The sequence below is a fragment of the Gymnodraco acuticeps genome, unplaced genomic scaffold, assembly GCF_902827175.1.
Source record: "Gymnodraco acuticeps unplaced genomic scaffold, fGymAcu1.1, whole genome shotgun sequence".
Lineage (NCBI taxonomy): Eukaryota > Metazoa > Chordata > Actinopteri > Perciformes > Bathydraconidae > Gymnodraco > Gymnodraco acuticeps.
Window position 1 is genome coordinate 517,929 of NW_022990940.1, and position 24,006 is coordinate 541,934.

The window sequence follows — 24,006 nt, forward strand, 5'->3', positions numbered from 1 at the left end:
GCAACGGCGTGTGGCCGCAAAGTATAGCGCAGCATTATGCATTTGTTTATATGAGGGGTCTAAATCCCATGCTCATAAAATGCTCATATTTGTTTCTCTTCATTCCCCACGCCCCAAAATAAATAAATATAATAATTTTAGGAAAAGTAACGAAATTTGAGCAGTGTGGGTTTTATATTAACAGAGTTACACATATTTCAAAACGAGAAGTGTAATAACTGCAGGGTGCCTCCCTGTCAGCATGACAAAGGTCCTCAGTGAAGCACGTGCCCATGTTTCACTACATTGTAAGTACAACTTATTAAAAAGATCAGTTCAATGCAACTAATGTCGTCTCTGTGTTATTGCATGATGTTAAAATTGGTTTGCCATGAATTTAGTGATGGATTGTAAACATTTGAAATGTAGCATTTAAGTGTTTCTCAGATACAATGTTGTTGTTGTATAAATCAGACACTGATGGTGCAGCGCTGTACTGTACCTCTTTATATAGGCATTTTTTCCCTAACAATTTTTTTTGCGCTGATCAGGGGTACTTGGCTGAATGTATTTTTCAAAGGGGGTACATTATTGAAAAAAGTTTGAGAACCAGTGTCCTAGAGCACCATTGTGTTTTTTTTTAACCAAATCTCTCTCAGAGGGGCGTGGGGAGTGGCTCCTTATTTTCATCTAAAGTAAGACCCAGAATCAGCACTTTTGAAACAGGGCTGAAACAGAGGGGATTATGGGATGCTACAATGCATGATCTGTTTGGTATTTTGAGCCAAACACTTCAGAGACATGTTTTGTATATATCTGAAACATATAATATTGATGAAAAATAGTATAATAGGAGACCTTTAAATCGAAAAGGAATCAGTGTTAGGGTTAAATGATTAGTTAAAATTAGAAATGAACACATCGAATCTTTTCCATCTTGATATCCAGAAAAAGTCCTATCCCTCTTTGATGGAAGAAACAGAAGTCAAGACATCGATGAAAAGCTGTCTCATTTCATGCATTTCCATCCAGCCGCCGTCCTCCACAGCTGAACATTTCATCCTCATTCTGATTCACATCCTGACTGCAGGAGATAATCATATTCCCACAGAAGAGATTGAGCGTTTTCAGGAAATATTTGAATAGGGTGATGGTGTCAATGGAGCAGATCCTTTAACCATAATATATCCTATAACTCTATCCATTATAATCAGCTCATATTATAATACCGGCATCTTCTGAATAGTGAACTAAATTCTTACCAGTCGCAAAGGGTTCTACACAGCTTTTAGACCGAGACTGTGTGTGAAGAAAAACAATAACCCTCAAGCATCAATATTCTGCTGCCGTCTGTCTCCCCCATAAGCTGTTTTTTCTATATATTTTACTTATACTACCGGTCTTTTTCGATTTGCCAGATGTGAGTTTTGAAGCTTTTTAATATTCAAATGCCTAATGGTTGATACCAAAGGGATTTATCTGCAAATATCTCAGGTCAAATAGCTTATATTTTCCAAAAACAACATCCTCCAGCTTCCAGAATCCTTGTACATGTTTGTCATTGTTAAACAGTTCTCACCCATGGCTGAGCTCTCCCCACAGCACCCAGAGCCGCACTGAGCTCTGAGCAGGGACACTTCTCTCTCCAGCATCTCCACCCTGATAGCAAGTTGCTGAATTGTGGTTGTTGCCGTACAACCACATGCAGCCTTTGGGATGTTGATGCGGTGAGTGAATGTCACCTGAAGTAGAACAATTGTTTGGTTAAGAAGTGCATTTTGTCACTTAACAGCATTGAATAAGCTTATTTAATTCACAGTAATGGGTTAAGGAGGATTCTGTGAATTATTTTGAGTATCAGACACTTTCCTTTAGTCTGGTATATTCAAAACGAGGCAGAATAATTAACCAACTTACCATCAGCTTTCATGGTTTAATATCAAAAGAATGAAAATATTTCTAGAAAATAATTCAACCCTTTCCAACAGCAAGGATAAAAGGAGGCATCGCTAATTTGAGCAAATCCAATGAAGGCACGAAGAAAGAAAACTCTAAACAATTCAGAAAGGAAGTGGAGTGCGTATGACTGTTTGAAAAATGTCTGTGTTATTCATAAATTGTGAGGCATGTTTTTTTAATGTATAAAGAAACAGTGCTCTCCTTAATAGATAATGTCGAAATTTGAAATGTAATCATTTATAATTATTATGCTGGAGTGGTTTTTCAACAGCAATCTATCAATATTTTAATAATGTTACTTTTCTAATAATTAAACTGGAGGTTATGTTCTAGAATTCACAATGACCACGGCCTTTAAAGTTTACTATGAAATATTTGAAGGTTCTTTTAACAATATGTCCTGCTTGTGTTTTTGCTTTGGGTGATGTGTCTCTTTTAAATAATTCTAGGCAAAGCTACATATCACCGTGAATATCAGTAGGTAAATGATGATGTGTGATAAAACAGATGTTTCCGTTCCTCATGAGGCCGTCTGCCTAAATCACTCACAAACAGGCTCTTCACATCTCACTCTGACAGTCATCCAAAACGCTGCATTGCTCTCTTTGCTTTATATTCTAATCAAACAAAAAACAAAAAGTCATTGCTAAAACCCGTACCTGGCTGTCAGCATCCATCGTCTGCTCCGTGTATTCTGTTGGACCATTGGGAAACATTGGACCCTCCATAGAAGGTCTGGACCCCGACTCGGCATAAGAGCCTTTGAAGCAAAAAGAAAGGTTTTTAAAAAAAAAGTGTATACAAATACCGCATGCATGTGTGTGTGTCTCTATGAGAACAAAAGATGGCTTCAGGACAGAAGATAAGAGAACTACAGAGAGTTTCATCAAACGCTCGATCGATCGGAAGACCTCACCATCACCCGGGGCCGGTGGTGCGTTGGCGTCCACAGAGCACAGAGACTCCGAGGGTACGTTGATGTTGTACACGTGGTTAAATATCACTGGTTGATCCCGCAGGGTCTCGTTGTCTGGGGAGGCGGAGGGGGGCTGATCCCTCCCAGAGGTCTGCCTCCTCACTCTGGTGGTACGAACCAGCTTTTTGTCTCCTGAAGGAGCAGCGTGAGCGGCAACCTTGAGAGAGAGGCAATGTGAAACAAAAACCACTGTAGACGGTTTGGACTCGGGGTTTGTTTTTGTCCTTTATGTCTTGTGTTTACAGAATATGATGGGACTAAAAAACAAAGAGAACTCCCCATGGGGGGGGGACACAAAACAATATGACATTAAAACATAGTATATCAAGGATTTTCTCACTGACAGCAACAGTAACGATGCCATTTTCAAGTTAAAAATGTGGGCCAGAGCTTATGCTTTCTCTCTGTAAGTTACAAAGCACAGGTAATTGCTAACATTAGATAAGGTAACATTTCAAGGGAAATAAAGCCCCGGGCAGACACCATGAGATTAACCAAGGATTGTATTTATGATGACACCTTTTTGAACATCAATGCTACTTGTGCGCAAACCCAATTACTGAACCCAGTATGGCAACCGTAACCAGGCACAGCAGGTCTCTCAAGATTGTGATTCCTCCACATTTTGATGTGTGTGTGCATGGGGCTGTAGTTAGCATAATACTCTACGTGTAAATAGTTTGGAGAGTGTATGAGTTAAATACAAGAGTAAAAGTGTAACACATGTGTCAGTGAGATCCACAGATGTAACCTGCAAATGTTAGTATGTCCTCTGAAGCAGCTTCCTACCAGTAGGAAGGCCAAGGAGAACATCATTAACTAGATGTGCTGTGGGGTTACAGGTTACTGATATCCAAGGTGCAGTATTTCTCACTGTGTTGAAGCTAGGCCTGGATATTGTTAGAGATCAGGCACCTCTCTATTGCTCTATGGGGAAGCTTAACCCCAGCAACTACAGCCAATGTAACTCAAGCTACAGTAAGGTTACTTTTCCCAACTAAATGGGTTAGGCCTCAACCTAAAAGCCTTTAACATACTGTTTGAACATTTTAATGTATAATACAGGGAACCTTTGCACAAGCTGTACATTCAATCTCTTTTTAAACTTAAATCATAATGACTTTTTATTTTATAATGTCTATCTATGTTTCTTGACCATGAACCAATACACTTCTTTCAAAACGAGTCAGCTGAAAACATTACAAATTCAGCCAGAAATATAATTTGTGTTCATCTCATCAAGCTAATGGTAATAAGCTGACTAGTAAAACATAATTAAACCTACCGGAAGTTATTTCAGCCAACAACATTGGTGGTAACTGGATAGAAATGTAAAGTCTTCTTTTGTCTTAGTGCATAATAAGTTGTCATATTTTGTTCTAGGTTCCTTATAATTAAAAGCCTGATGTGTAGAAGAAAAGTAAAGAAAAACAACACTCAACTCAAAATTGTCTGTCCTCTGTAATATGCTAAATAGTCAGTGTGAATTTGTGCCCAGAGTCAAGTGATTAAAATGGCTGGCTAAAATAGTAGATTAGAAATAAATAATAAATAAGGGGGAGAAAAAAAAAGCCGTGGGAAGCCTTACTCAGAAAAGTGGACAGGGCGAATTTGTACCTAACCATTTTTACCTGCAGAGCAAGAAACAGAGCCAGAGCCAGGACCCAGCCTGCTGTGGGCACAGTGGCCCTGTGATGCTGCCGAGCCAGAGGCATGCTGGGATTAAATCTCAACACTCCTGTCCAGGCACACCTGTGGAGGAATGGAGAGAAAAAACAGTCAGTAATGTTTTCTTTGTTGAATATGAAATACACACAGAAGTGTGGTGCGCCACCATGGAAACATATCTGTTCATGTGTGTGTTTATTCTGTGTGTGTTTCAGTGCATGTATCAGGAGACCCACTGCAGCTTATCCTTATCCTCTGTCAATGGAAATAAAAGCCTTTGATCTGATGTAAAATAAATGACTTTAGAAGAGAAACTCCTGTTTGGATTGTGGAACTGGCTAAGAACCGTTGAATGTTTGGCACTTTCGCCAAAAATCGTTTATAAATGTGCTATATAAATAAAACTTGATTTGATTGAAAAAATAAAACTTGATTCGAATGTATTTCACTAGGCAATACCAAATATTTGATCTTTCCACTTGGGAGGAATACAGAAATATTGCTCGGGGAGAGAGTTGACAGATGGATTTCAGTAGAGAAATGGTTTGAGTGATGCCGCTGTAATCCCTTCTCCATTGAGTGGGGAAGTGAGAACGCTGAAGTAAAAGCGGCACAGAGGAAAAACTGACGCGGATCCTTCTAGCTGACTGTCACTTATCAGCACAGATAAAAGAGTGCCGGGCAGAAGTTTGTCTTTAATGTGGCTATTTGAATGTATTGAGTTTTGCCACTATCAGCTGAATCAAACATCTTACTACAACTGCAGAGAGGCTCTGTTCTGCAAGTGTGGGGACAGCTGGTATCTTGAAAATATAAGGACGGGACTGAAAAGCAATTATATCCGGTAGGAGTGTGTGTGTGGCTGTGTGAGCATGTGTGTTGGGTGTAATTTAAAGCACAATTCCCTTGAGTTTTAGCATGTTCCTTTCTCCCTGTGTAAGATGAGCTTGTGTAGTCGATTTTCAAAAGGCTCTTTTATCACAACAATGCATCTAATGGTGGTGAGGTAGGCTGCCGCTCTCAGCTAGCGCCTTTTACGAAAGCCTGATGGAAATGTTCCTATCACACCTAACTGACTGCCTTTTTTTGATCATTTAGGGGTGACATGTTGAAACCTGAGCGTATTTGCACATAAATGAGAAACACAAAGAATCCCAGTGAATATAATATAAAATCCTTTTAAGTTGTTCTCATTGAGGGAAAATAAAACGTGTTTTTTAAAGTCATGCATACACAGAGCCCCCCTCTCACACAGAAACACTCAGAGATGGCAAAAGTACACACATCCTTTACTCAAGTAGAGGTACAAATACTCATGTTTAAAAATACTCTGATAAAAGTAGAAGTACTGACTAAACATCTTTACTCAAGTAAAAGTAAAGAAGTATGGGCTTCGAAATGTAAGTAAAAAGTACCCATAACTACCAGCTGTTTTATAAAGTAACTGACCTCCCTTTATATTAATAGAACAATAATGTCATTGTTAGCTAATGAATGTTTCGATGCTGAACAACGGCAAAGATTACAAAGTTGTCATTGCTCGATCTTCGAAATGGTCGAAATGATGGATACACGGATCGTGTTAAAATCAATAGGCACGCAAAGACTATGAAAAAAATAATGATCACGCCACCAAACGCAGATTAAAACTAAAGTAACGAGCCTGTTTGAAAATGTAAGAAGTAGAAAGTAAAGGTATTTTTGTTAAAAATGTAAGAAGTAAAAGTAAAAAGTCGTCAGAAAAATGAGTAGTGGAGTAAAGTACGGATACCAAAAAATGTACTTAAGCCCAGTAACAAAGTATTTGTACTTCACTACTTCCCACCTCTGGACACACTTCACTTTCTAGATCTTTTGCACATACCTGAGAACATCCTTCATTTAAAGTCAAAGTGGAAAAATCCTCTATGTGCTTGAGGTTTGTTATGTGTGCTGAACAGAAACACTGTTGACACATACAGTATATCATAAAGACCCACAGGGGAAAGGTAGCTGGTCATACGTTGCAATCTACAGCATGCCTCGCTTCCCACAATGCTTTACCGATGACTTTGGCCTTGCTGAAATCGACTCCCGAACAATACCTACTGCTCCACGCTGAAGAGATGGAAAATGTTCTACTTGGAAACCCTCCCCTCAAGCATGCTGCTGTCTGACACGACACAAGCAGTTTAACTGGAGAATTCAAACAAATGAGAGGCATGCTGATGATGAAGGTTGTGCGATGGACAAAGCCAACCGGAACCATCTCGTTCACAGCCATTAGCTGAAGCAGTCGCCTTTCTCTTGGCTTTAGTAGACGACTTGCATGCATTCCTAAAACACAGGATGATGATAAATGGGTCTACATGGTGGATGTTGCACTCACTTCCTGTAACAGGCATAACGAAAAACAGCTCTTGGAGTATATGAGGCCAATACAATCCACTAACAATATATCTTTGTATTATTTCTGTTAAACACCATTATATTGAGGATGATGCTTTAATGGTTTGTAATTAACAATTTTTCCTAATAATTGTCAAGAAATGTCATGGAAATATGTGTTTTGGTCTAAAAATCAGTAGGGATTATCATCATCTTTCAACGAAAAACGTATTTTAAAGTAACATAATTATTTATTTGGTAATCACTTATGATTTGAGACATTATTCTTTACATACAGTACATTATAATGAATGTAATACTTGTCTCTCTAGGATATCTGACACGCTGTGTACTGACTCTTACATACAGTTACTTACATTATTACTGATAAACCTTTTATTTCCTGATTTTAAATGTTTTGTTGTTGTTTTAATAGATAATACTTCAAACAACAATATAATTCTTCCAAGGTAAACAAGGTGTTGATACGTCGGCATTGTCACTGTAAATATACTTTCATACTAAAATTAATCTTCTGTGACGAAAGAAGCGCTACTCATATATAAGCCAAGCGCTACTATATATTACACCAGGTTCTTAAACCTCTTTTCTATGACACAGAAGGTAAAAATAGATGTGTTATGAGATAAAGGTGGCATGCACCTTTTCATCGCACTATAGACAAAAGAGATAAAGGTTTTGCTTTAAGGCATACTGCTTTTAAACCCATACCAAATATAGACACCATACAGTACATGAACACAACCCTATACACAGCTTTGCATTGATAGTGATGAAAGTTTCAAAGAGTTTCAAAGTCACAAGGTGATATTTTACAGCATTGGGTCATGGTGCAAACTGATGCCCAGAAGCATTTCATCGCACAAAGAGGAGAGGTTTCTCATGGAGGCGCAATTAAGGACAGAGCCACTCATTCAGAGGGAAGAGAATCCACATGCTTCAGGCACTAAAACTGGCTTCATTTATTCACTTTCTTTTTTCATCCAGGAGAGAGAGAACACACGCACACAAGCACATTATCTAACACTCAGCACTGATGCATACGCCTTCAAATCTACAGTACCGTTACATACGTCATATCCACATATATGCATGGGAAAATACACACAAAACATCACAATGTTATGTGTCGGGTGTTTTTAAAGCCCTTCATTGACTCTGTGTAATAAGCTCTGAAACAATGCTGTCACTTTATGCACTACCTGGTGATTTCCTTGAGACAAATTGGATGAGTTCCCCCCCTGTGGGGCTAAAATCAAACTGGCTGTTCCAATTATAATAAAAACCATCGGGAAAATGTATAAAGCACCACAGAGGGAAAGGCAACATATTCAGTTTATACAATAGAAAAGAGGCCAATGGGGGAAAAAAAGCATAACCCTGAAACGAAACACAAAAACCAGCATGGTTACAAAAGTGTTATGTAAAAGATAATCACTTTGATCTTATCCGTCTAACTCTCTCATCTCTGTTAGATTACATTTCTCTCTGAGGTGAGCTTTTGATTTTTTTTCCTGTATTGAATCCATCACAATATCTTTCTCTTTCATCCATAATGTGGTTAACGGGCAGAAGAGTTGATGACAAAAGAGAATTACATTTTTGTAATTCAAAGTGTAACTTCACCGATAGACCTAATCCAATCTTTGTCATGTGGCAACTTTAAAAAGTGCGCCTATAGATGTTCTGCTGGATATATGGACGGCAAGTGTTACATGTCAAAGAAGCATATCATACTTTTATAATTAAAACCTATAAAATGAAAAAAATATATGATGTACATGTTGGGTTATATTTGTAATCTCAATATAATTAATGTGAAGACTTTGAATTGCTCAATTAGGCTGACAGAAGTTTGACTAACCTCAGGGATGGGAAGAATACGATTATTCTTTCACACACAGTGACGTCACGAGCTACCCACAATGCAACGCGCGCCATATATATATATATAAATACGCCATTTTCCTGGAGGTGAAAATATCCTGGAGGTGCATATATTAACAGCTAGCTAACGTAGCAAGGCAGAGCGCACTAGGTTTTTTTTTCGGAATTAACGACCGAAGAAATCACTGCATGTCTTCGGATTACATCTCTGGACTTGAGGGGTGTGCCCTAGGTCGTTACCAGCGTAAACTAGAGCTGTGTGGGTTTTCGGATTGCCCTTACAGACTGCCTGCAGATGTATGGAAAAACGAACCTCGAAAGTGGCCTTCGTCGATTTTGGCTGCATCTACGTCTATCTTCTGGAAACACCAGGTGAATACCCCACTTGTCACAATAATATTATCATGCCATTGCATATATGTGGTATTTTAGAGTTGACTAGATATTGATTAAGGCATTAGACTATGATATTCTGCTTGCACCTCGTGTGAAATGGCGGATACCGGAAGTACGGTGTCGCCCTCGGCCCAATACCAGTATGTGTGTGTGAAAGAATTCAGCAGAGCAGTGCGCTCTTTAGACTACAATTAATTTTAACAACTCCAAAAACACACAGAGGTGTTTCTATGTTGCCCGAGTGAAGCATTATTGATTTAAATGAAACAGTTCAGCATTTTGGTAGCTCACCATGAACTTTTACTGCAGTGAAGTGTTAAGAGAGGTGTCCGTAACACTAAGGCAGTGCAATGCAAATGTAATTTCAGGGATTACTGGGATTTGTGGCTGCGGACTACAGGAAAAAAACTCACACTGCGAAGGGTTTTATGCAGCCTTGAGGCTTTATGAGGCATTTCCCATGCTTATAACCCAATCCTTATTTCAAAGGTTGCTTTTTTGTGTTATATATTAGCCTACCTGAGCTTTATATACACTATGTAGACCCTCCAGAAAAACGCGATTCTGCGATCGCAGAATTTACCGCATAATCAGCAAAATGGCGCAGATTTTTAAAAGGCCGCATATTTATCAAAAGGCCGCATAATCCCCGCATTTTTCCACACAAAGTTGAGGAAAAAAAAAAGTTAACTCGTCTTGACGTGAAGTGATGATGATGATGATGATGATGATGATGATGACGATGCGACGTCATCAGCTCGCGCATCACAGAAGGTAAACAACACCGTAGAGTGAACGTGTGGAGCTCACACGAGAGAGAAAACACCAAGATGAAAAAATCTAATCCATCTCATTTACCGACGAACATTTCTGCGAAAGACCGGGCAAAGCAGTACCCCGATGTCTTGCACGAAAGTGGGGGGAAACTATTCTGCACCCCGTGCAACTGTGTGTTGGAGCATAAGAGAACATCGACGGTGACGACCCACTTTGATTCAGTCAAACATTCCAAAATGCTTTCTGCTGCTGCAGACAAGAAAGCCAAACAACTCACGTTCACCGAGGCATCGACCTCCAAAACCCTTTCGAGGGCTACAAGAAACGAGGTGAGAAGCCAAGATTGAAGCTGGTCAGATAACGAACAAGTAAATGAAAACAGAATGAGGCGGAGAAGTGTGTGTGTGTGTGTGTGTGTGTGTGTGTGTGTGTGTGTGTGTGTGTGTGTGTGTGTGTGTGTGTGTGTGTGTGTGTGTGTGTGTGTGTGTGTGTGTGTGTGTGTGTGTGTGTGTGTGTGTGTGTGTGTGTGTGTGTGTGTGAGAGAAGAGAGAGAGTGTGATTAAAATAGCCCAATTGCTTTTACAATAAATAAACATTGAATGTGTTTAATTGTATAGTAAAGGGGTTTAACGTTAGTGGCAGGTTGTGTGTGAGAGAGAATAAATACATAAGACATCCCAATATTCCACCCTTTCCCGCATATTTAGCATATTTCGCAACTTTCCGCATATTTCACAACTTCCCGCAATTTCACCGCATAAAACCCTGCATGTTTGATCGCATAATCAAGGATTTTTGCCCGCGTTTTTCTGGAGGGTCTAACTCTGTAAACACTCACATTGGTTAACCTAGCTGGTGGTTGACAGTTTTATATGTTCTTACAGGTCTCCTATCATGCTATTTTTAGGCATATATTATGGATCTCAGATATATAAAAATATATAAAAAACATGTCTATGATGTGTTTTGCTCAAAATACCAAACAGATCATGCATTTTAGACATCCCTCATATCCCTCTGTTTCAGCCGTGTTAGAGAACTGCAGGTTTCGGGTTCTTAGCTTGCAAAAAAAAAAAGAGGAGGGGGAGCTAATGCCTGCTCAGAATTCTACGAGATACAGCTAAATGCTGCCGTGATTAAACGATATATCATGTTCTAAACCACATCAAGGATTACTTCTGAAACAGTGTGGTGACTTCAAGGTGAGTTACTTTTTTTATTTCCTGCTTTTTTACACATACTCTTTCCAGTACAGGTTAGCTCTGAGTGTTAGCGATGATTGCTAATGTAAACAAAGACCATATTACATCCAAAACATGTCGGGCATTGTTTCTGATAGCAACGTTTCTGTTTGGGCGTGGGTCCACATTTCCGATATTACCGATAAAGAGAGAGGGTTTTATTTTCTGACACTTTGTGAGTTCCCTGACGCACCGGGGACACATATTTATGTATAAAATGATAGGTCCCCTACCTGTTAAGCCCCAAGCCTGTTTTTCAGGTCTAAGGCTCGAAAATGACATTCCCAGAACACATTACTATTATCTTTACTTCTAAAAGGGGTAAATTAATAAAAAAAAATCTCAAAGCAATGATAAACCTGTGAGTTGGATATAGAAAAGTCAGAATCAATATAAAAAAAAATGTAAATTATAGTTTCCGTCCAAAATAAACCATTACTTATAGTGAAAACCACCCTTGAATGATGGGATAGTAGACAAAAAGCTTTAGGAATCCAAACTATAACATATAATAAGAACCCTGTATCAAGATTGATGCAAAACAAGTGAAATATGACATTTTTAGAGAGATTTAGAAGAAAAACCCACCTCTGGGGTCATTTGGGTGGATTTGCCATATCTCTGGAACAAAATCGGTCGATTTTGATGATTGACACCACTTTTGAACCATCAGAGCCAATAGAATCGAGAGGGAGTTCCTAAATCCATCTAAACATTACCATTGGTGAATGAGAGTGATGCGCAGCCAGCATGCCCAAAACCGGAAGCTGGGTTACGCTCTCATACACTCTATATGAAAACTCAGAATATGGACATAAATGTTATGATAGATAATCAGTAATCATTTCAAAGTGACATAGAAACATTGGATTAACTTTCAGCAGCGTTTATATGCATTTTAGTGCCATTGAATACAACTTTTGATCAGAAAACAGCAAAGGTAAGACGTATTTGCCGTTTTGGCCCCGTAAAGTGAAGTTGTGTGTTGCACAGTGATGATACTTATACCATTGGAATCTGTGGAATCTCATATGATAAGCTTTGATATGGTATCTTGTTTGTGCAGATCCGATGAAGTATAAAATATTTCTACCGTGAGTTATGTGCTAAGTGTGTTAGCACTCTTTCGCTTAGTGCTAATTCAGACGCTTGACATTAGAGTTGTGTTTTGTTTCGGTAAAAAAAATTCATACCGTCAGTTAGCTGAGTTTCTTCCCGTTAAGTGGGTATGACACATCAATAGGTTGTTACATGTTAAGAAGCCCTGAGACACAGTTTCGTGAAAAAACAGCTGTCAGATGTCCATGAATCATCCTGAGATGTCTCTGTCTCACTTTGTCCACAGTAAAGCCGATACACTGTCACTTCACTGTGGCAGTAACATCTGCTTACACCGTGCATCTAGCTGATTACATCTTTAGTCGAGCAACAACTGAACCTCCTGACCCTGTCTGCATACTTAATATATTCATTTGCCGTCACATTATTCACTGTTTGGATTAACTGGCAGTTTGAATTAAAGAGCGAGTTTACATTATAGAGTTCCCAGACTTTACGTCCTTCATGCTGCAGAGAACAGTTCATTTTGTTCTGATTTTCTAACTAGTTACCAATGTGACTGTGTTGTGACTTTCACTCAACGAAGTGTGGGTGATAAGTGTCAGGCTGCATGTTTCACAGTGTGTGAAGATGGGTTTCGATCAGCCTCTGAAACAGGTGATTTTATCTTACCTAAGAGGTAGTATTTGTTAACATGTTGGGAGATGTTAGGGCTTGCAACAACAACAAGAAAATGTATTAGATCATCTGTTTATAATTTCCTTATATTGTCTGTTGCTCTGTGCCCTTAGCTCTCTGGTTCCTTTTGAAAAATACTGGCTTTCATTTTCTATTAAATTCTACAAAATAGTTTATATTTCTGACAAATGTTTCCTTTGAAGCTGGATGATATTGTTGTTTTTTTCGCATAATTTTTGTCAAAGTTTATACCAATTTAAGGAGCTAGCTTGCACAGTATTCACAACTACTAAAAATAACCTACAGTTTGTTATATATGTTGATTATTTAGAAACAAACAAGGACATTCAGTGCATCACTGTGGTTCATGTGTGATTTTCAAAGTTGTATGGCAGAGAGGAATAATTTGTAGGAGGATTTGGCTTTAAAGTCCGTACAAACTGTTAATTAGAGCATATCACAAAATAAAGCACAAAAGTATGTTTGTGATAGCAGATATGTTGTGTTTAAGGTAGTTTAGGTTAATTGGTTTTAGAGGAGAAAAAGGGCAACTCTTAAACAATATTACACGTTGCAATATTACAATATTGCATGTTCTTAGATTTTGCTGTAGGTGTGAAGAGTTGTCTTTTATGACACCAACAAAAAGATGACAGCTTGTTATTACCACAACAGAATCTGCTGAGAGCTCTTCCCTCCTTCATCCATAATGATTCCCTCACCACCCATGAGTGAAAGGAGCAACGACTGGGTGTAATGTGGGAGTGTAATGTGTTGTCAGCATTAGGGCCTAAGGCATGGCAATTGTCATAATGGGACACGACTATTCCTCTGGGCTTTCTCTAAAAACACGATGCACAGTTTTACCAAACATCTACAGTACCAATGCAAAATGTATTCAAAATATGCATAATAGGACATGTGATGTATATTAGGTCCATCCACAGACCGCATTTAGACATTTTAAAACAAAAATATTATACAAAGGAGTGAGAGTAAAATCATAGAGGGACAAATGAGAAGAAGGTTTGAGAGACTGAGAGAAGAAAGCTACAGAAAAAGAGCATAAAGCTCAACGAGCCTCTTTCCAGCTGCAACATGAAACAAGAAGCAGCCACTGAACACCTCCCTCCCACACACTGCTCACTAATCACAGCCTCTGAATAAATGTGTGAGTAGGTGTGTGTATCTGTGTGTTTTAGCAGTTAGGGACCCACAAGAGAGAAGCATCCCTGTTGGATTACGGACGGGGTACGTACTTGAAAGCTTCATTAACTCCCACTGTGTGTGTGTGTGTGTGTGTGTGTGTGTGTGTGTGTGTGTGTGTGTGTGTGTGTGTGTGTGTGTGTGTGTGTGTGTGTGTGTGTGTGTGTGTGTGTGTGTGTGTGTGTGTGTGTGTGTGTGTGTGTGTGTGTGTGTGTGTGTGTGTAGCTCACTTTCCATGGCCAAAGGGCTTTTAAGACTGTTGCCTCTCCGACTAAGTGCTCGCTGTCTGCCCTGAAGACATATGTCTCAATCTGTGTATGTGGTCTTGTTCCCCTCTGCGGCCCTCAGGGGGGGGGGGGGGGGCTCAGTGAGAACAGATAAGTCAGCCTTGGGAGCAGCTCATTGAAACCATCCCTTTACGAGTCGAGAGGAGGACAGTGAAACCGCTTAATGAAGCTATCGCCTTCTGTAATCCAGCTGCGATGGTAATCACCAGTGCCCCCCCAGCTGCTGATACACACAGGCGCTCAGGGAGACCCTGTGTGATCATGAGCAGACAAAGGGAAGGCTGGAAGGCATCGGGGGCTTCTTCTGGTTTAAGATGCTACAGGCTGGATGTCAGTCTCAAGGCTGAACTGGTACCAGAAGGACAGGAAGCATCAGACTGCCGCGCCACACTGTGTCAATGTGTGAGGAGTCAGGAGAGTGGACAAGTGGACATTTTTTGCCATGGTCACGCTTCCTTTTATCCGTAATTTTTCAAAGAATGACCTCCACTCTCAGCTGGTCCATCTTCTCCTATTTGCAGCTCTCATTTTTCATTATCCTGACTTGTCATTTTCGCCATCTCCTTTTATCTCTCTGACAGGTTTTTCATTTGCTCTCTTTCTTTCTCTGAGGATTTTCTTTATCCCTGAAAGTCATTTTCTCCACTCTGTACGGTAAATCTGTTGTTCCAGAGATGTGCTGTATAATCACACATACAGTAGATATGGAAAGACTGACATTTGCTCAGCTTTTTTCATTGTTCTCTCTCTTTTTCTGGCAGATCCTTGTTGTCCCCTTCTTGCTCGCCCTAAGGAAGTAAAGCCATAACCTCCATTTGCACAGGTTAATGTGCAGCCACCTCGACATGAACACAAAACCAATACCAGGCCTTCTTGCGTGGGTGATCGCTCTCTCTCTCTTCTCTCTCTCTCTCCTCTCTCTCTCTCTCTCTCTCTCTCTCTCTCTCTCTCTCTCCTCTCTCTCTCTCTCTCTCTCTCTCTCTCTCTCTCTCTCTCTCCTCTCTCTCTCTCTCTCTCTCTCTCTCTGCTCTCTCTCTCTCTCTCTCAGCTGTTCCTTTATTCTTTCTTCGTCCATGTTTCCCTTTTAGCCCTCTCTGTCTCTCTTCCTCTCTCCACCTTGTAAATTGGACTGTGGCAACATTACGATGCATTTCTCATTATACCCATCACTCTGGCCAAATTGCCTTGTCTTTCAGGACCATTGGGCTCTATTCATTGGCTGCTCCCTGCAAACCTGAGGGCTGCACAAGTCTTTCCCTCTTTCTCTGGGCTGTTGCAGAGCAAAGATGGGACCATGAAATAGATTTCATTCTACAGCAAATAATACAACCGCAGGCCATGGATGCCAACTGCACACTGAGACCCATTTATCCAGGCAGATGTAAACAAATCTTCACAGGAAGCACTGAGATAACATGCGGCAAGGAAGCGCTTCAACAGCGTCAATCTTCTGTAAGCAAACCTGACAAAAATGACAACCTTCCTATAATTGGTTGCACTTGTCATCATGAACACCCGTCACATACTTGGACATCAGAGGATTGATATGTACCAATGAGGTATATGGGAATATAAGTTACTCTTAAATTGCACAGAGCCATATCGGCCTGTGGTTACACAGTAATAGTTGCTGTTGACACTTGATGTATTATTGTCTACAATGTGACCATTACTATAAATATATATTTTAATACAGCCAATCGAAAATGAGCTCAACAAAAAGTCAACTGAACGGTGAAGGTGTATTGGTGATACTGTACTGCTGTACATGCTGTATATGAGGCTACATAATAAGCACTTTAACACTACATTATATACGTAAACAATGTATTATGAGATTTTTTTTCTGCTTTCCTTTATTCCAATGCTGTCTCTAAAGGCCCTGTCACACTGTCCCGAATTGACACCCGATGGACACACGAATATGGAATTGTGAATTTCGCACGAAGATGGCCCCGAACCACACACGAAGGCAACATTTACATTACATTTAAGACATACAACTGCAATGAAAGTACTAAAAACAATTATGTTACAGTACTATGATACTGTACTGATATTTTCAGACTTTGTTCTTTACTTTATCCGTCGTTATATGTAGAAAATATTACGTTTTCTCCGTAATGTTGTTTCCATAACAACAACAACTTCCTGTCAACTGTCCTTCAAAATAATATATTATATCCTTTTTAGTTTCACAGAACACAAATTGGGTTATTTACATAATATATTTACATGATTTTGTTGTGCAATAAAACAACCCGATGGACACACGATAAAGGAAATGTTCAAATTCGGCTGTGATCGTAGCAACATCGGGCCATTCGTGAGGGCATCTTAAACCTTCGTATGACCGCCGGTGGAGTTTCTCAGGCTCCGGCAGCAACTTCGTGAGCAGTGGCAAAATCTTTGGCATGCCAAAAAATTGCCGAAGGACCTTGCGAAGGTTCATTTTCGTGTTGAATTCGTGTGTAAATGTTGCCCTTCGTAAGGCCATCGTGAGGGCATCTTGTTATCATCGGTGCCATCGGGCATTCGCCCCGATCAGAGTGAGGGTGAATGCACCGATGATAACACGAAGATGACACGATTTGACAAGATGCCCTCACGAGTGCCTCACGAAGTTGCCGCTCACAAAGTTGCTGCCGGAGCCTGAGAAACTCCACCGGCGGTCATACGATGGCTTAAGATGCCCTCACGAATGGCCCGATGTTGCTACGATCACAGCCGAATTTGAACATTTCCTTTATCGTGTGTCCATCGGGTGTCAATTTCGGGACAGTGTGACAGGGCCTTTACTTAGAATACTTTATTAATTAGCAGAACAAAAAGGTAACCATAGACTTTATATTAATAAGGTTTATGTTGTAGGTAACACTCATATCCTCATAACTAAAATAAACAAATCATTTAATAAATGGGGCTTTGCCTGCGAGCTAGTTCAGGCAGTCAACTAGTGATGTGTCGGTCACGAACGAGCCGGCTCTTTTAAGTGAACGACGGGAGCCGGCTCGCGCCCGCGAACGAGCCGGTTTTTTTGTTTTGCGGAGGGATCTAGATCGGCATGAAGGCACATTATGCAATGTGCACATTATCCCGCTTATTACATGGCCACATTCTCAACAAATTAACGACATGACTCCCAATATTAATTGAAATGCTTTTATGGATTTAGAAAATTAATTTATTGATTTATTGAGTTGTATGTATTTAAATTGACATGCATCCGCTAAGAAAAATAGTCCGTTGTTACTGTTTGAACTAACGTAGCAACGGCAGGAACTGCTTCGTTGCTTGCTTGAAAAGTAGCACAATTCATTATGTCAAACTTTGGAAAGTATCTAGATATCCCTGCCCTAATGCCAAAGTAACTGGCAACTGAATATGTGTCGCCGTTTGATGTCTATGTCTGGACCGCTGCGTAAAAAGGAGGGTTTCTGCCCCATTACTTCTCTTCTTACTTCTATAAGAATAAAACACGGAGGACGGAGATCTCTTTTTCTCCCCCTCTTCTGACAGCCCAGCAGCTGATCTCAGAGCACGCTGCCCTCTCCTGCAGGGGGGCGTGGTCAGCTGCAGCTCACAGAATCATATATATAGCCTACTTTATATAGATATGGCCCTACAATATATTGTTCAAATATAGCATGATAGGTCCACTTTAAGTAATACAAGACAGAATGATGATGATGATCTCCGCGCTACAGCTGCTCCGTGCATGCATGCAGGTGACATGTAATATCCAAGGATTAGAGATGGTTGGATGCTGCTGTTTTGAGCATTGCAATATATTTATTTTCACTATGTTATTTATTTATGATTATCCTTTGGCTCAGCAAAGATTTGATGTCAGCTGTTGCTGTCTTTTTTTCTATAGCTAATAGTTACTGAAATACAGCCCTGCTGTTTTGTCACGGCCTTTTCTTTAAATATAATTTTAAAATGTCGATACAGTAGCCCCTTTTTTTAAATAGTTTTTATAGGTGTTGCTATCTGTTTTGTGTAGCGTGGTTCGACAAGCAAGTCAGTGCATGCATTGGGTGGTATCAGAGAATTACACGGGTCTGTAAATGCAATGAAAAAATGTGGCCACAGCAAATCATTTATATTAAACATGTCATTTTTACTTTTGAATACTTCAGTACAAAGGATTTATTGAATAATTTAAGTGATATATGTGTGTACACATATAAATCATTAGTCAAAACAGGGCTACATTTGATTTAATTAAAAGGTATAATATGTGGTAAACTGAAGAGCCGTTTGGGAGCTGAAAGAGCCGGCTCTTCTTGGTGAGCCGAGCCAAATGATCCGGCTCACCAAGAAGAGCCGTAATTCCCATCACTACAGTCAACTCGAGCACTTATGCTGCATTCATACAGTCTATGATTCATACATAACGCCCCCTTGCCACTCTACAACCAACCAAACAGAGTCTCCTTAATATGCCGCTCTATTTAACCTGCCAGATCTCTCTCTATGCATTTCTTGCTGCTGCTATTGCCGCAGCTACCTCTACGTCGCTGCTGCTTGCCTGCTGCGTTCACTTGCTATTGCTGCGTTCCTGCTGCTGTGTTTCATGTTGCTGCTGCTTGCCTGCCGGTGCTGTCCTTGCAAATGTCTATTGCAATCTCAGACTCTGCAACCGAATCATCATACGTAAGAAGCCGTAAGAAATGCCTCATTCCCGAAACACAGGCTAGCTCAGAGCATGGTTCAGACGCCGCTGGAACGAGCCACAGCTCCCGCACGACACACATTTAGGTGTCCCTTCCGTCCTAATCTGGAGTAGCTTTTAATATCCTTTGGGCCAGATGAAGTCCCGAGTTCTACGCCATCTCCGGTAACAACCGTTCTCTTGTGTGTCAGCTAAGAGTCGCACTGTCTCTCGGTCGGCGGGTATTTAAACAACAAAAGGCAGGAGCAAGCTGACTCCAGCATTCCCTGCCATCCTGTCCTACTTTCTCGAAGTAAAATCAGCGCTTGAAGCCTTTAATTCCACGATATTCCCGTGAACAAACTCGATTTCCTCTGCCTGCAATGTAAACAAATGTTTCTACTTCCGCGTTCAACCACGTTGTGCCGCTGACGTCACACCCCCGAGGATTCTGGGAATTGGAGTCCCAGATCCAGTCACAAGTTCTAGCTTCCTGCCCCCTGCAGCAGCAATTCCTTGTGCGAACCAAGCGGAAAACTGTGGGGTAGAGCCAAGCCCCCAGGAAGTGCGCCGGACTCAGATGAAAATATTCGTGCTGGCCAAACGGCGGTACTACACTTCCATTTGGTTGCCAGGCCCGGAAACACTTTTTCCCATTGACTTACATGGGGAAAGAGTGGTCTGTAACTCGTTGGATAATTTTTTTTAAACTAAATAAACTACCCAGTATGAACACTTGTATAGCCCTTATTAAAAACATTCGTTCCTCAAGTTGTAAAAATGTGCTAATAACGTTATTCTGAGAGTTATTTCCCTCTGCATTATGAACGCGCATCTAACCCATGGGACCGCGCCGCCCGGCACGTTCATGTTACGTGTCCCGACCAATCAGAGCACACTGTGCTCACAGGGAGGGTGGGGCTGGAGCTATTGGAGCTACAACGAGCCGTTAAAGGCAGAGAGTGAAATTCAGTGAATACACACGTAGTTTACAGAGATGCTGTATGAGAAACCAATGTGAGTTGCGTTTATCTTTACCCATGGATAAGAACGGATCCATATCGTCTTACTGCCATCCCACGGAGCTGTAATAATGGATATATTGCACATGTTTGCTGTAATTCATTATCATACTACATGGGCTGTATGATTAAATCTTGTACCGTAAATGTTGTATTAAATAAAGTTAATATTACCGACATTATTAACGTCCCTATAGCTTCGTATTGCACTAAGAAGCTTATTGCACTGTATATAAATAGGCTATATATAAATATATATATATATATATATACATATATATATATATATATATATATATATACAGTGCAATAATTATTTCATGCTAAATGAAGCTCTGTTGGATATCACTAGATCCTGTTACAGCGTAATATAATATAAGTACATAACGATTGATGTGTACATTAGCATCATTACTAGCTAGCCGCTAGCTGCTAACTGCCGCCTCGTTCATATCAAATCCATGATAACAACAAGCCATTACCATGCTGTCATGAACGCGCGGTGCTGTTACGTGTACGCAAATTGACGTGCTTGATGTGAACGAGCATTTTGGTTAAAGTTGCGCATGCTCTATGAGTGCACATACGGGTACTTATCAGGCATGCTGGGTAATCTGTGACGTTTCACTCTCTCAAAAGTTGGGCCATTTTATCATAATGCGCTAATGAGCAGCTCTCATAGGAATGAATGAGGCCCCGCCTCCCACGCTGTATCCAGTTCTTATTATACATCCATGGGTAGAGCCGGGAAGCCAATACGGAAGTGCCACACACTGCAGTTCATATATTGGCCGATAGGCGATGGCTGCAGAAAGGAGCAATTTCCATAGACCCCCATGTTAAAATGCCCAACTTTACAGCAGAAAAAAACATGTTTCTACCCCTGGCTCCATACATTTTTATTATCGATATAGTTAGATTCCACCTTCATGATTATGGATCTGTGAGTGAATTGTTTTCTAACGCAACCCTTTTATTTATATTAGGTCTTAAAGTTTGTGCATAAATTAGGGTGTGGTCACATTGAGTGACGGCTCTGTGAAGTGACTGCCGCTGTTAGCTTCTTGTCTCTCTGCTACCTGCTCCGTGAAGCTAGCTACAGGGACTCTGCCTGCTCAGCTCATCCAGGAAACACAACTTGTAGCCGGCCGTGGTTGTTTGTTCTTCATGCTTATATATCGGACTATTGTGACTCGCTCTGCGGTTAAAACAGACGGTGCATGAATGCGATAAGTGAAATTCGAGTGCTTTATTTATGTGTTAATGATTTTAATCAGCTACGTAATGAATGGTAAGGCTTGGGTTAGCATGTAAGCTAGTGGTAGCTACATCGGTGCCAACGATGCTAATCGTAGCCTCCAAGTTCAAATCATAGACTGTATATATAAAGGTTAAAACGAAATAGACAAGCGTTAAGTGGGATAATACTGTTGAACAAACGGCTTCTGTTTGAGGTTGATAAAATAAGGTTACATCCTTGTAACTTAGAGATATTTTATTATGTAGGTAGGAACTGTATGCATCTAAGGTTAATTTAAATTGGCTATGCTCAAGTATGTAGACAAGCTAATGTCGAAGTAGTGTATGTGAAATCAACCTCACAATAAGATGTGTATATTACAATTATTAATGTCATATTTCAAGATAATTACTTAGATATTACAATATGGTTGGTTGAGCTGGAGTTCATTATCGAGCTTACACGTTAACGTCACAGTCATCTGAAGAACGAACCCAAACCTTGTTGTTTTTATTAATTGCATTACCAAATGGGAATCAAATAAACAGTAAGCATTGGTAACACAACTTCCAAAGTTACAGTAAAATAAAAAGGACCCTGACTCGGACAATACACAATCCAACATGTTCAACAGAAGATAATCAGTTATATTGTTTGTACACATGGTACTTTACATATATATATATATATATATATATTAGGGCTGTCAAGTTAACGCGTTAATAACGCGTTAACGCAAAAAAAAATTAGCGCCACTAATTATTTTAACGCGATTAACGCATGTGTATTTTTTTTCCTCGACCGCCCCGTAGTTTCAGAGCGCATCGAGTTTAAAATACCATCTACAAGCTGATGCTGACAGCCCCGCTCCTGCCGCCCGCTTGTGGCAGACCACACTTCCACGCTCACCGGCAGGCACCGACTGGCTGTTGGGAGGACCGGGAGGGTGTGTGTATGTGTGGCCCGAGCGAGCGAGAGAGAGACCTTACGTGCATTGTTGTTGGTAGCATCTGGTGCTAGCTAGCTGCGCTAACGGATATGGAGCTGTTTAAATGAAAACAGAGGAGCGACATTTCTCCACAACTGCGCCGAGCACTTGACTTTATGCAGGAAGCCAGACAGTGGGACATTGTACGAAAAGTCAGCACACTCAGCACGGATAGTGCGCAACATGATTGCAGCGTCCAGGCAGATCCCGTTCGAGCATATGCCTTGAGTTGCACATAGCTCCAACGATCCATCACACACACACACAAACACACACCATTTGTATTGTATTATTGTATGAGAGAGGTTCCAGGTTGAATTGAGGCGAATATTTGTAATGTTCAGAGGTTGTTGTGTTTAATATTCATGAGAATATTTGTCATTGTTCAAATGATAATAAACATTAGCATAAAGCATATTTGTCCACTCATATGTTGATAAGAGTATTAAAAACTTGAAAAATATTCCTCTAAAGTACATTTAGAACAGATCAAAAATGTGCGATTAACTATGGACAATCATGCGATTTAAATATTTTAATCGACTGACAGCCCTAATATATATATATTTGTTTGTTTAAGGTGTCCAGGTGATGCAGACAGGCTGGACCAGAGAGTGAGAGACAGAACTGGACTCCTCACAGCAGTGAACTTCAGCACCGGTACAAAGACTCTTTTTTTCATAGTGAGAACTGCTACTATTTATCTCTCAATATTGTCTGTAAAAAAACGTGGTGAAAGTTATTCTTTCAGTGAGACAACAGAGCAAGCTTCTACCGTTACACTACGTTTTGATAACAGTTAAATATTATTTTGATAATAACATATATTTCAATGTTGATGAACTTCATACTGTTCATTCATAATCTGATTGTCTTTGTAGCTCACTGTTAAAATAAAAAAAAAACATTACAATTACAAAATAATTATATCTACAGCCCCTAAACACACAAACACACCGCTTTCATAAATAACACACTTGTTCTGCAATAATATGTTTTATGTTTCCTGTCATTTTTGTTAGGAAAGGACATGCCTGAAAGACACGACATTTTCTCCTTCTCTGAGGGTCAAGAAGAACTTCCAAGAGGAACATTAAAAGCTGATGTGAGATTTTAAGACCAGTACAGGACATTCACTAAGAAACTACTTTTATTGTGAAAACAGTCAGCTGATCGAATGCAGCTATTTCCACATCTACACTCCATCCGCTGATTATTTCTATTTGCCTCACTTTATGAGCTTCACATCACTTGTGCCTTGTTTTGCAACGTCACAAATAAATGGGGCCAATCTTCAGTCGGATGTGAATGTGTAATCTAACATTTTCAGTAAGAATAATGGACGAAAGGAGTGCAAATACAATTTATTGAAATGTGAACCAAAAGTTAATCAAATGTTTTAAATAAAAATCACATATGGACAGAAGGTGTAAATGTATAAGTAAACACATTTAGTCAAATAAAGTGACAGACTAGGCCTGTGCAGTTGGTATCAGCTGTGCCCAGCATGGGCTCCTCCATCAGGCCTGGTCCTCCTCGCAGAGGAAAGACCCTCAGTCCTCCTCGCAGAGGGAAGACCCTCAGTCCTCTCCACACCA

The 24,006-nt window shown here is 40.2% G+C and overlaps 1 protein-coding gene across 6 annotated transcripts in view; it reads right to left on the minus strand.

Annotated features, from left to right (window-relative positions):
- Positions 1–24,006, minus strand: part of tnr (tenascin R (restrictin, janusin)) — a 224,754-nt gene that overhangs the window by 88,994 nt on the left and 111,754 nt on the right. For all 6 annotated transcript variants that reach the window (XM_034234509.1, XM_034234508.1, XM_034234506.1 and 3 more), the window contains 4 exons: positions 4,546–4,666; positions 2,855–3,071; positions 2,598–2,698; positions 1,559–1,721 (listed from right to left, as the gene is read on the minus strand). In XM_034234509.1, the coding sequence (XP_034090400.1) occupies positions 1,559–1,721; positions 2,598–2,698; positions 2,855–3,071; positions 4,546–4,629 (565 nt within the window). In that variant the 5' untranslated portion in view covers positions 4,630–4,666. The remainder of the gene's footprint in view (positions 1–1,558; positions 1,722–2,597; positions 2,699–2,854; positions 3,072–4,545; positions 4,667–24,006) is intronic.